This window comes from Falco rusticolus, chromosome 1 (genome assembly GCF_015220075.1).
Source record: "Falco rusticolus isolate bFalRus1 chromosome 1, bFalRus1.pri, whole genome shotgun sequence".
In the NCBI taxonomy this organism is placed as follows: domain Eukaryota; kingdom Metazoa; phylum Chordata; class Aves; order Falconiformes; family Falconidae; genus Falco; species Falco rusticolus.
The window spans coordinates 76280212-76293273 of NC_051187.1; the positions used below are offsets into that span (position 1 = coordinate 76280212).

General features: G+C 39.5%; 1 protein-coding gene across 6 annotated transcripts in view; it reads left to right on the plus strand.

Moving 5' to 3' along the window:
• KIAA0232 (KIAA0232 ortholog) overlaps positions 1-13062 on the plus strand; it is a 72274-nt gene that overhangs the window by 16324 nt on the left and 42888 nt on the right. For 3 of the 6 annotated variants that reach the window (XM_037385345.1, XM_037385328.1, XM_037385338.1), the window contains exon 2: positions 3407-3910. The exons of 1 other annotated variant lie outside the window; for it this stretch is intronic. In XM_037385345.1, the coding sequence (XP_037241242.1) occupies positions 3680-3910 (231 nt within the window). In that variant the 5' untranslated portion in view covers positions 3407-3679. Of the gene's footprint in view, positions 1-3406; positions 3911-7167; positions 7234-13062 lie in introns of those variants that run through there. 2 more of the 6 variants (XM_037385370.1, XM_037385353.1) reach the window with 2 other exon arrangements.

The following is a 13062-nucleotide window of genomic DNA, read 5'->3' on the forward strand; positions in this document are numbered from 1 at the left end:
GAGCTTCTCATCCACCAACACTCCCAAGTGTTTCTCCTCAGGGCTGCCCTCAATCCATTCTCTGCCCAGGTTGTATTTGTGCTTGGGATTGCCCTGACCCACGCACAGGACCTTGCACTTGGCCTTGCTGAACTTCATGAGGTTTGCATGGGCCCACCTCTCAAGCCTGTCAAGGTCCCTCTGGATGGCAGCCCTTCTCTCCAGCGTGTTGACTACTGCACCACTCAACTTGGTGTTGTTGGAAAACTTGCTGAGAGTGCGCTCAATCCTGCTGTCTTATGTTGCTGGCAAAGATGTTGAACAGCACTGGTCCCAGTGCTGACCCCTGAGGAATGCCACTTCTTACCAGTCTCCACTTGGACATCGAGCCGCTGACCACAACTCTGAGTGTAACCATCCAGCCAATTCCTTATCCACCAAGTGGTCCCTCCATCAAATCCATGTCTCCAGTTTGGAGACAGGGATGTCATGTGCGACAGTGTCAAATGCTTTGCACAAATCCAGACAGATGACATCAGCTCTCTCTCCTCATCTGTTAACACTGTGACCCCATCATAGAAGGCCACCAATTTTGTCAGGCTTTATTTGTCCTTAGTGAAGCAATGTTGGCTGTCATGGATCACCTCCTTATATCCCATGTGTCTTAGCATAGTTTCTAGGAGGAAACATGATCTTCTTGTTCCATGCCAGGTACAGAGGTGAGACTGACTGGCCTGTGATTCCCTGGGTCTTCCTTTTTCCCCCTTTTTTAAAAATGAGGGTTATGTTTCCCCTTTTCCAGTCAGTGGGAATTTCACTGGACTCCCACAACTTATGAAATATGGTGGATGGTGGCTTAGCAACTTTGCCTGGAGTTTCCTCAGGACCTGCGCACGTGTCTCATCAGGTCCCATGGACTTGTGCACCTTCAGGTTCCTTAGACATTCTCAAACCTGATCTCCTGCAGTGGGCAGTTCTTCATTCTCCCAGTCTCTGCCTTTGCCTTCTGCAACTTGGATGGTGTGGCTGGAGCACTTGCTGGTGAAGACTGAGGCACAGAAGTTGTGGAGTATCTTACACTTCTCCATGTCCTGGATAACCAGGTCTCCTGCTTCTTTCTGGAGAGAGCCCATGTTTTTCCTAGTCTTCCTTTATCACTGACAAATGTATAGAAGCTTTTCTTGTTTTCCTTGATGTCCCTGGCCAGATGTAATTCTACTGAGGCTTTAGCTTTCCTAATGTGATCCCTGGCTGCTGGGACAACTTCTCAATATTCCTCCCAGGCTGCCTGTCCTTGCTTCCACCCTGTGTAGGCTTCCTTTTTGTGTATGAGTTTGTCCAGGAGCTCCTTGTTCATCCATGCAGGCCTCCTGGTGTTTTTGCCTGCTGCCGCCTTTGTTGGGATTCATCGTTCTTGAGCTTGGAGGAGGTATCCTTGAATATTAACCAGCTTTCTTAGGCCCCTCTTCCCTCCATCCTTCTGTCCCATGGTACTCTACTAGACAGATCCCTGAAGAGGCCAAGGTCTACTCTCCTGAAGTCCAGGGTAGCAAGCTTGCTGTACAACCTCCTTGATGCCTAAGGGTCTTGAACTCCACCGTTTCATGGCCACTGCAGCCAAGGCTGCCCTTGAGCTTCACATTCCTCAGCAGCCCCTGCCTGTTGGTGAGAACAAGGTGCAGCACTGCACCTCTCTTTGTTGGCTCCTCTAGCACTTGGAGAAGGAACCTCCTGGATTGCTTATGCCCTGCTGTGTTGTTCCTCCAACAGGGTGATTGATGTCCCCCATGAGGACCAGGGCTTGTGAACGTGAGGATGCTCCTGTCTGTCTATAGAGGGCCTCATCTGCTTGGTCTTCCTGGTCAGGTAGCCTATGGCAGACCCCCACTATAATGTCACTTGTCCTTGTCCTCCCCTTGATCTTGACCTGTAAGCTCTTGGTTGGCTCCTGATCCACCCCAGGTGGAGCTGCACGCACTCCAGCTGGTCATTGACATAGGGGGTGACACTGCCTCCTTGTCTCCCATGCCTGTATCCTTCCATCCCAACACTTCGGTTATGGGAACCATCCCACTGTCTCTCTGTGGTATCAGTAAGATACCCATCCTGCAGGCATGTGCATGTCTCTAACTCTTGTTTATTCCCCATGCTACATGTGTTTGCACAGAAGCATTTAAGTTGGGCCCTCAATGAAGCTGACCTACCCACTGGAGTGGCTGGAATTCCTTTGTGCTCCGTGGGCTTCAGGTGCTCTCCTGCTGAGCAGTGATCCTTCTCCTGGCTCTGTGCATCTGTTCCTGGCACACAGCATATAGTTCAGATAGTTGTAGTAGGTGGTGTCTGTTTTGAGTGTGTTGGCCATCTTGCAGTGGGGTTGAAACAAAAGAGTAGATTTTGTTTAGATCCTTTAGTCTTTGTTTTCTTTCATTGAAGGGATATTTCCTGCTAGGATTTGAGCTTTGTTTTCTCTTGCTGAGAAGCTGGAGAGGACAGAAGGCCTACACAAATGCCAGACTGACATGTGGTTGTTTGGCAGACCAGTTCAAAAATGCCTTTTTTGGACTGCATTCTTCTGGGTTAGAGGGCAGAATGCCTACATGTGTGGTGCTTGCACCTTCTCCTCCTTACTTAGCAAGATAGATTTGGGATTGTGGATGGTGCAAGTCTTAGGATGGTTTGTCTGTTTTAGGGTATGGTTTAGGTAAGTTCTCAGGTAAGACTGGTGTATGCTTTCTGTGAAGAGGGTTAAATGTTAATTCTGGCACTGATAAATTCTATTCTGCTCAAATTTTGGAAGTTATTCCAGAGATTTATATTTTTGTGAGGACAGATTTTGGATGACAAAATACTTTGTTGTCCTGAGAAAACAAACAACCCCAAACCCCACGCCTGAAGATAGCAACTATTTTGTGGTAGGATTTATGAGACTTCGGGCCAGGTAAATTTTGTAAGTGAGTTCTTTTATAAAGAAGACACCTTTTTCTATTCCAAAACCAGAAATCACTGCAAAACAATAGGATTATATTGTGCTTTAGTGATACAAAATATACGGTCAGTCGTTATGCAAACTAACATAGATTGATTGATTGTTTCTCAAAGTGGATTTTTTTCAGCTGATAATGAAAGTAACAGAATCCCAGCTTTCCCATAAAGCTAAATCAAGCATATATTTCAATCAACGGATTAGTTGTGAAGTCTTTAATGAAAGAGTCTCTCTTCCTGTATTAAAAAGTACCTTTTCTAAGTACCTTTAAACTTGGAATTACTCCTGTTACCTTTCAAAATGACACTGAATAGGTATACTATATATGTGGAGTAAGCAGTATGTAAATGACTGCTCTCTACATTGGGTGGTTTTTTTCACTGTTTAATATTACTCATTTATGGATACATATTATCACAACTTATCATTTTTTCCTCTTTATAGGTCCTGCTGGGGACTTGCATCTGGCCTCAATGTGAAATTAAGGTAGAAAAACACATCTACATATGTGTTTGCTGTTAGGATTTAGTTTATTCACTGGTCATGCCTGAAGAGTGATGTTCGTCTCTAGACGGCTAACTGCCAGGAAACATAAATGATTGTCCTAGAAGTCAAGCCTCTCTCCTATTTACTGGAGTGAAAATCACCTCCAGATATCGACGGAATATCAACTACAGAAAATGCTTCACGTTATAAGGATGCCAACCACCTAGATTCATGCGCCCTATCTGTACAGTTGTTGTGGATGGTTTGCCATCTGAAAGCTCCTCAAGCTCTTATCCAGGCCCTGTATCTGTTTCTGAAATGTCTCTGCTACATGCTTTGGGTCCAGTGCAGACCTGGCTGGGACAAGAGCTAGAGAAGTGTGGCATTGATGCCATGATTTATACTCGGTATGTCCTCAGTCTTCTGCTGCATGATAGCTATGACTACGACCTGCAGGAACAGGTATTTACATATTTTAGATGTTGTCCAGTGAAAGTGAGTTTTTGTATCGGTTATGTTTTGTGTATTTATCCATGGGTATGGCTCAGATGGGGGGGTGGTTGTCTTTCAGTGTGTGGGTGGAAGGGGGGTATAAACCACATTGGAATTAAATTTGCTGGGTGTACTGACATTAATGTAGTTAGTTTGCTGTATGAGCAATTAAATTAAAATTTTCATGTTGCTACAATTGATTTCAGAGCTAACAGCACTGGCATGTTCTGTATCGTAAATGCAGACCATCAGTACTCATGATTACAAGGTTATTTGAGTATTGGAACATTAGTAAACTAATGTAATTCCTATAAACTGTGTCAAATTGGCCTGCTTCTCCCCATCACTTCTCATGGACTTAATCTTCTGCTGTTTTCAGTAAAGAATAAAAAAAGCCCCACCCTTTTTCTTTTTTGTTTTGTTAATAATATAATGCAATAGTGTATTTTAAATACTCATCTCTTCTAAAAGAACGTTCATGCTAAATCCTGATAAAAGACATGCAAAAGAGTTGTGGAACAGTGAGTTGCTACACATGACTGAAGCTCAAAAAGGGCAGGGGAAATAAAGTTGAAGCTATGTATCAGATAGGCACAACACTTACTGTTTCCGTGTGCCTTTATTGCTGTGGATTTTATATGTCACTGCAACGTACTTTTCAGTCCTGATTTCACCTTATTTGTGTTTTTGTTTTTTTCTTTCTTTGAATTACTCTGCATCATCAACCTGTATCAAAATACTTTTAGTAATGGAGGTTTCTGGATATAGGACTCGGGGAAGTTCTGGTGTTTTCAAGAAGGGATGAGGTTGCTGCTGACCATAGACTTCATCTTATAAGGTGGCTGTGATTTACAGTGGGAAGAAAGGAAAGCAAATAGCACTTATTTGATGGCTTAATTATTAGTTCTTTTTTGTTGCTGCTGTTTTGATTATACTTCATACATTGCTACCCATATATACTTCACACATTGGTTCAGAACTTCCACTTGTTTCTAGTGTACTTTTTTTAAAAAAACAGCAAGAGCAGGGCAGAGTATTGTGGGATAGATGTAAATGCAGTTGAAGCAGAAAAAAGTTCATGTCAGATGCTGCCAGTTTCTGAACTCTTAGCAACCATAACTGTGCATAAAAGCTTTCATGCTTCTGTTGTACAAAACAGAAAACTTTATGCCCAACACTATTTTTTGTTTTTAAGTTTACCTGGCAGCAGTGAAAGTCACCAGGAACAACCTCATGATTAATAAAAATAATAATAAATAAAAACGCCACCACTGTAAGTATTCTTTGGTACCTTAATAGTGAACTTACTTAGGCCTTGATTGGATGAGAATAGCTGTATTTTAGAAGGGGACAGAATAAAGTTCCAAAACCTGTTTGAGAGGAGGACGTGGGGCAAGAACAGGAAAAAGAAACCAAGTGAACCCACACCAGAATTTGAGGCGCTTCATAGATAGCTCTGTGGCCTTGGAGAAAAATTAAATGTTTCTTTTCAGTCCATTTTAGAGCATAGTCATAACTGAAGTCACTACTGTGATGATTTGACTGAAGTGCCAAAATTAGGTTTCTTTTTATCAGGCTTTGCAAGAAGCAAAGTAACTATATTATGAAAACCTCATTCGGTTTATTTCTCATTTTGATACCTTAACTGGGTGCTTTGTGGGTTGATAGCAGAGCTTTAAGGAATGTGTCTGTTCTTTTTCCAAGTTGATTATCTGAACCTAATGAGCCAAAGAGAATACCACATGCTGACAGGGTAGCCAAAACCTGTGTTGCTGAGCGGGTGCTGTAGTACAAACGTACAGAATGTCTTCTGAACAACATTGAAATTTGAAGAAGCTGGATGTTTTCCACCTCTTCCAATTTGATCCTGCTTATAACATACTTTTATTGCAATTATTCACTTCAATAATTGTGTTCTGAGTGTTGAGACCTAATATCAATTTAATTTTGTGATGATATTCTGTAATAATGATTGGATGCATGTGTTATGAAATACACTGCGACCTAATTCCTTTTTCAAATAGCTTACTCTTACAAGACTGCAAATACAAATTTCTTACACAGATAATTGATGAAATCTTAAAACACATGTGCTTGTTATTCTGTTTATTTATTTTATTGCCTACTGGTTATTTGTATGACCTGGTATTTTAAAATTAATTTTGGTTTAAGTCATTCAGAAACAAGAGAATCTGTACTCTAAAGCATATGTTTGCATATAAGCAGTTTCAATCCAGTTTTGGTGGTAGGTACATTAAGACAAAGGAGCAAAAAAAGTACTATGGTGTTGTCTACAAATAGAAGTCAGGGAAGAGTACAGCAATTAAACATCTAAATGATAAATAATTTAAGAGTAAAATACTGAGAGTTGCTGAGCTCCCTTAATTCAGATTAATGGCCATGGAAGAGTTGGTTCTTGGCATCTCAGGAATTTTTTCTCCCATATGATTCCTTTGATTCTTGAGACAGGTGACAGAATTTCCAGGGAAGGAACTGTTCTCTATAGTGGGTTTATTGCAGTGATTTTTCACCAACTTAGACGACAGCTACAAAGAGGATGGAGGCTTTCTCTTCACAAGGAGCCACATGGAGAAGACAAAGGACAATGGGTAGAAGTTGCACTGGTACACTTCTAATCTCAATGTGCGAGAGGTTTTTTTTTTTCTTTTCTTTAATAGTAGGAACACTTACTTGCTGGAACAACCTCCTCAGGAACGTGGTAAAGTCCCTATTGCTGGAGGTTTTCAAGATGCAGTAGAACGTGGTGCTAGATAATGTTATCTAGGCTCCGTTTTCCTTGAAAGGGTGAACCAGATGATTCCCCAACCAGGCCCTTTCCTACCTGGGCTGTTCTAAGATTCTTTGCTTCTAGAACTCTGTTTCTGCAGAGTGATTAGCCATCATTTCTTCCCAAAAATACAGCAATGACTTTTGTTTTGAACAGGTTAGATGAAATGTATGGTCTTTGAACGCCCAGAATGGGATTACACATATGAACAATACTAAATGAATTGCAATGTGGTTTTTTTGGGGGTAGGTGTGGTGAAGAGGATAAATTTAGGCAGTCTTAATCTTACAGCTACTGTAAAAATAGTCTTCATTAGAAATGTTGTAAACTGAAGTTAAGACTGACATTAAGACCTTTCCACCTTAGAATGTTGATGACAGTATTAGCACTGGTTTAGTTGCTTCAGGTAGCTTCCTTCCATGCTTTCTTTATTATATAGTTTTCTGGTGTCATCAACTGTAGCAAGGAGATGGAACTCTGAAGTCCTGGAGTGAGGTTCTGTCCGGTAAGTACAGAATGATATAAAATAAAAAATGAGTGAAAAATCATCCCCAACCTTACTAGGCATACCTAGTTATTTAAAATGTTACTGTGTTTATCAGTCGCTTCAGCTTACGTTTAAAATAGGTATCTCAAAAGAATACAGAAGTCTTGATTAACTAGGTCTTCAGGGTTATTTTTGAGAATAAGCAGGATATTCCCATCTGATTTGTTAGTAATATATAAATATGTTAGAATATTATTTATGTATTTATATTTTACTACTGCAGACTTCTGTGTGTTTGGTCCCTTGACCTCTTTTCAGTATTACCTGTCTCTGTATAGTGAGGTAGTTTGATATGTGGAAAGAAGAGAAAATGTGTTTGGGGTTTTTTTTTGTTTTGTTTTGTTTTTTCATTTTGTTTTGAGTTCTTTTTGGTATGAGTGTTTTTCTGGAGTCTTTTTTGTTGTGGTTTGTTGAGGTTTTGTTACTGTTCCATGCCTTGCCCAATTAGAGTGGTCTCTGTTGGGTATCATATGGATGCAGGCTCAATATCGGAAAATGATAGACCAATAAGTTGTGAGTTTTCAAAGAGTTGATAGGGGCTTCTTGCAGGTACTTGTGTGGAGGCCTGTGGAGGAAGACACAGTGCAGAAAACCGGTGAAAGTAAAACCCTAATACACTGCAAACAAATTTTACTGGAATGTTTGCAGTTTTTATTCTGACTTATTGGCTTAAACTGAAAAAATTATTAAAATAATGGGAAAATTGATAAGCAGGTATGTTTTGCCAAGCCATGTTTCAAAGTACTAGGAAGCTTTCAAGAAAAGAATCTTGAAAGAAAAGTATGAATTGTACTGTGGCCAAGACCTTCCAGAGCTGCGGTGGTTATATATGTTGTAAGCATTTACTAAGAATTACTGTAAGACCTGCTAAATATACACATCTTCAACGTCTTTAAAAAATACTCAAATACTGAAGTTAATTATCATTGGCATTTATAGCACAATTCTTATGCAAGTTATACTTTTAGAAATAAGTCTAAAAGCTTGAGATGTAAAAGTTCTTAAGCAGGCCTTTGTTCTTAGTGTGTGCACTTTTTTTTTATTTCCCTTCTCTTCCCTTCCCCCTCGCCTTGCCTTTTTTTTTTTTTTTTTTTTTTGTGGCAATGATATTGCTGGTGGGAGGGTTTAAGAGGGCAGAAGCGAGGAAGCTTTTTGGGATTTTTCCACATTGACTGATGGAGGAGAGAATACAAAGGCAATATGAATTGCATTTGCACATTTTCCTTGATTACTGTGACAGCAGGATGTTCATAGAAATAGCTTGGGGGCTTTGTAGCTAGTTAGTTTAGGTTTGTCGTATCAGGATACAAGTAAGGGCTTCAGTGGTACATTTACATGCACACACAAACAAGGGTGTTTCTTGCTTACAGTTGTATTGGAGAACAAGATTCTGAAGTTGATGTACACATAAATTAGATGTCTGCGTGGTCAAAATTACTACAGGAATCTGTGGGACCGTATTATGTAACATATTCATTATTGGGGGGTGGTGTATGCTTGTTATTTTTTTAAGATTTGAGGCTTATCAGTGGTCTCTGTTCAAAATATTTGGAAACCACTCCATTTTGTTCTGAGGTAGATGGCCTGTTAGATGCTTTTGGTCTGTTAAGGAAAACCTCATAAAATGGGTATGGATTTAAAGACTGGGATGGTAACTGAAGCACAGAATATTTCTGTTAAGTATATATGCTTTTTTCATGTGCATTTTATGACTGATTTTTCTTATTTTGGAGTAAAAGGTAAATTTAGGAGAAAACCCTGTGAAATTACTGACAAATTTCTAACTTTCAGGGACCCACAGAATTGCTGTTGGGGGAGATTTGAACATTGTGAGACAGCTCTTTGACTTCAGATTAGATCAGGCTGTCTCGCTTTTAGTTTCCTAATGTTAAACTAGCCAGGTGCTTTTAAGCTTTCTTACTTTTATTTAAATTCTAATTAAAAGTATATTTGTAGAGACGTGTTCTCAAACCAGTTTGTTATATAGTAAGTACTACATTAAGATTGTGTACCCTGTGAGAAGTGGAGGGCGTCACCTTAAAATATATTTTGCCTAAAATATTATTTCGTTGATCTTTGTTTGTACAGTATTAAAATCAGTGTTCTGTGTTGTATTTTTTATATGCTATTTGTAAGCATAGCTGTTTCCGAATATAACAAGTTCATGTTATATTTGCCTATAGACTGTTCTCCCTTTTGGTGAGACAGAGCCTTTATTAAAAAACAACCCCAAAACCCAAACCCAACAGCTCAACACTCTGTAAGATAAAGGCTTTGTTTGTAAGCCTTTGGTCATGCAGCGTGAACGTCTAAATGCATTTGTTACGCATACTTTCCATATCAAGTGTCTTGTGTTGCTTTTGATCTACTTCTTTCAACTAATTTTTAGAAGTTGGCATTTTTTTCTGACCCTCAAAAGTAAATATCCTAAAGAAACTTTTTTACAAGATAGTATTTTCTTAGCTCTCAGAATGAGGTAGCTGTTGTACTGCAAATTGTGTTCTTCTGTGACTAGCATAAGTTTTTTTCTTTTTGTAGACTGATTTGAAATACTTCCATTCAGGTAATGTTTTGCATGGAGGGGTTGAAAAAGTCTTCAGAAGGATAGCTATGTTATGCTGACTCTCTGATCATAGTTTTTATTCTTGCTTTTCCATCATTAGCACATACATATTTGAAGTCCAAAATGTAGTTTTCCTCTTTTCTATGAAGAGGAGAACGGAGTGGTGAAAAAAACACTTCAGGCCATGTAAGATAAATTTGAGGTCTTTACTCTGTGGTTTTATCTCCACAAATGCTTTTGGTCTATCACTCTGAACTGAGATGGGGTTATCATTGCCAACTGTTCTGTATTTGCTTAACGTGTGCCGGTGAAATGGGACACCTTTTGTGGCAGTACTTGTGATGCACCTGCTAGGTTCAAAGATCTAGTCTAATGTGGGGCTTCGATTCTCACTGCCATCCCATGTTAACCCAGTAGAGGGACCTGATGTATAGATTTATATTTTAGTAATAGCTATTCAGTTTTTCACATGCATGTTTTAGGGGGAAGAGGATGTGTTTTGTTGTGTTTGTTCTGAAGTGGAAAATCTCCTCCATAACCTCAAGATAGGAGGAGAAATGAGGATTTGGTCCCCTGTATTACACTAACCGAGTATTAAATGTTAATCTGGCCAGTATGCCTAATTAACTACAGATGACAATGCAGGTTTTAGTATAATTCCAACGGCTCTTTTATCATCCCTAAGAAATAACTGTGGATCATTCAAACGCATTTTTTTAATGTATTAATTTTTGTTAATTTTATTAATTTAATGCATTAATAAAGAAGAAAAGTTAGGGTAGGGTAATGCTGTATGACTGCTGCACACAAGTGTAGTTAAGTTGCAAAGTTCACCAGTAACATGTAGAAGTATATTTCCTGAATACAGAATATTTTCAGCTTAGTTTGTGTTACTGCTTATTAAGCAGTGTAACATTCCTGTAGTAACAATTTTTAAGGTTTTTCTGACCTTGTTTTTTTAATCATTACCCAGATTAAGTATGCAAAGTTCAAGTTGTGGAAACTGTTGTAGGAAGAATAGTTAGGTAGGAAAGGGAACTGTGATACCAAGACTTCTGTCTGTACTTTTTAGAATGGTTAACTTTAAGTTCTTAGAGTATTCAAATGTGTACATGTTTGCAGGGTTAGGAATAAACCCTCTTTTTCTCATGCATAAATGTGAAAACTGAAGAAATTTATCATATTTAGGAAACAGTACTATATCCTCAAGTTAATATGCCCATAAAGCTTATTTATTAATAGAAAATATTTTAAGTTTTGTAAAAGCTCAGATAAGCTTAAAAGTTTGTAGAGGAGAACTTAGATGTGGTCCTTGCTCGCCCTCCCCGCCCCCCGAGTGACTATCTGAGGACTATATAACTCATGCTGTCATATTTAAAGTTTGGAAAATAAATTTTTTGTATACAACATGAACTGGGTGAGAAAAATTGGGGGCATACGGATTCCTCTTCAGTTAAGCAGTGGAGGGTGGCTGCAATGGCTTTTCTGTAAAGGCATGTGCCTCAAAAAGCTCCCAGATACTCTCTCTGAACTGCTGCATGTGCGGCAGGGTAGGGCCTCATGTTTTAGGTCTTGGAGCAGACTTGTGATTCCCTCAGTGTAATGGGCTTTGTCCTGTGAAAGCACCTGTAGTTCTGTTTGTGAAGAACAGCTGCACCTATGGTTGTTATGCTGGTGCTGAAGTGGTTTCAGTTGGGTTCGTACGAGAGCTTTCAGCCAAAGCGGGAACAAAACTGGTGTAGTGTCTCTGTGGGACTTTTTCTTTTTTTCTTTTCTTTTCAACTTGTTAAATTTTAGTTGGCATTTGACTTGTTAATTTTGAGAGAGCTGCAATGTTTTGTATTTCCATCTTGGTGACAGTTAGATGGGGGTTATCGTGAACCATGCATTTGTATTCTTTTGTGGCAGCGATTGGAGCTCAGCAGTAGACTCCCAGGATCATTGTATTTATGCAAACTGTACAGGTTTCAGGGGATAGGGGTATCAGCTTTAGCTGATAGGTTCATGCAAAAGAAAAGCATTTGTTCTCAAGGTCTGTGGTTATCAGAGAGATTTTTCTTTGAGTCTGTCTTCTGCTTTTGTACCAGCATGAGTGATCATGCTTAAATGCTGACACCTTTGTAAGCATGTCTATTCCAATATGTGAATTGTCCTCTTCGGGACATCAAGCTTATGTAGGCTCTGTGGTGCCTATCTTGTGTACCATCCTATTGAGTAGGCCATCTGTGTAATACAGTTAAAATGTTATCATTAGCTTCTGCTCTGAGTAATCAAAGTTACCTTTTAAAAGAGTACTGTTACCATTTTGTGACTTCATGAGTAGCATCGGTGTACCTGCCTCTCTCTCCATCATGCAAAAAGAATTTACAGGGTCACCTTTTTAGTGTTGTGACTACTGAGGTGTTCTCACAAAGGCTTTCGTCATGCAAATACAGGCATACAAGTTACAGGCACAGGTGCTAGGCTGGTTAGTCTTCACAACAGCCAGGATTTATTTGCAGCCTCCTCTGTGCTGATTCTGGGGCTTGCTGAGATACCCCCTTAGTGTTCTTTGTTCAGTAGATTGTTGCCTGATGGTATGCTCACCACATGTCTCCAAGCATAGATGTATATTGCCTGTATTCTCCAAAATCAGATCATTACAGTGGTCTGTGATGCTTGCCACACAACTTTATTTTGAAGTCCAAGATAGTAACCATAAATACCGTGAAATAACTTCTCCAGTCATAACATGTCCCTTCCAGATATCTGGGACTCTGTAGTGGCAGTTTCTGTTGAGTTCTTGGCTTTCTTTTCTGCTAGTAGGTAAGACATGCAAGTAAAATGATGTCTTTTTAGCTGTAGCTATAACTTTGCTAAATTTTTCTTTTCTGCTTTTACTTTAATGGGAAAACTCTAAAGGCAGCCTGCTCAACAAACACAGAATTTCAACAGATGCAGCATTTGCATGTTCTCTGCTCTTGGGAGTGGGTGTGATCAATTTCTTGCTTGGTTTCAGCCTGGAGTAACTTCTTTTAGCGAACAATGCATAGACTGCCCTTTTAGGTTGGTAATATTATAAGCAAGAGTATATAATTGACGGAAGCTTAGATTACTGGATTTTATACTTGGGTCAGTTGGTTTTGATAGGTAGAGTTCTTCTCTGCCTGCCAGTAGTGGAATAATCAATCAGTCCTGAATGCTTTGAGGACCTTGAAGTCATAGCAGTGTGTGATGTGCTCTGA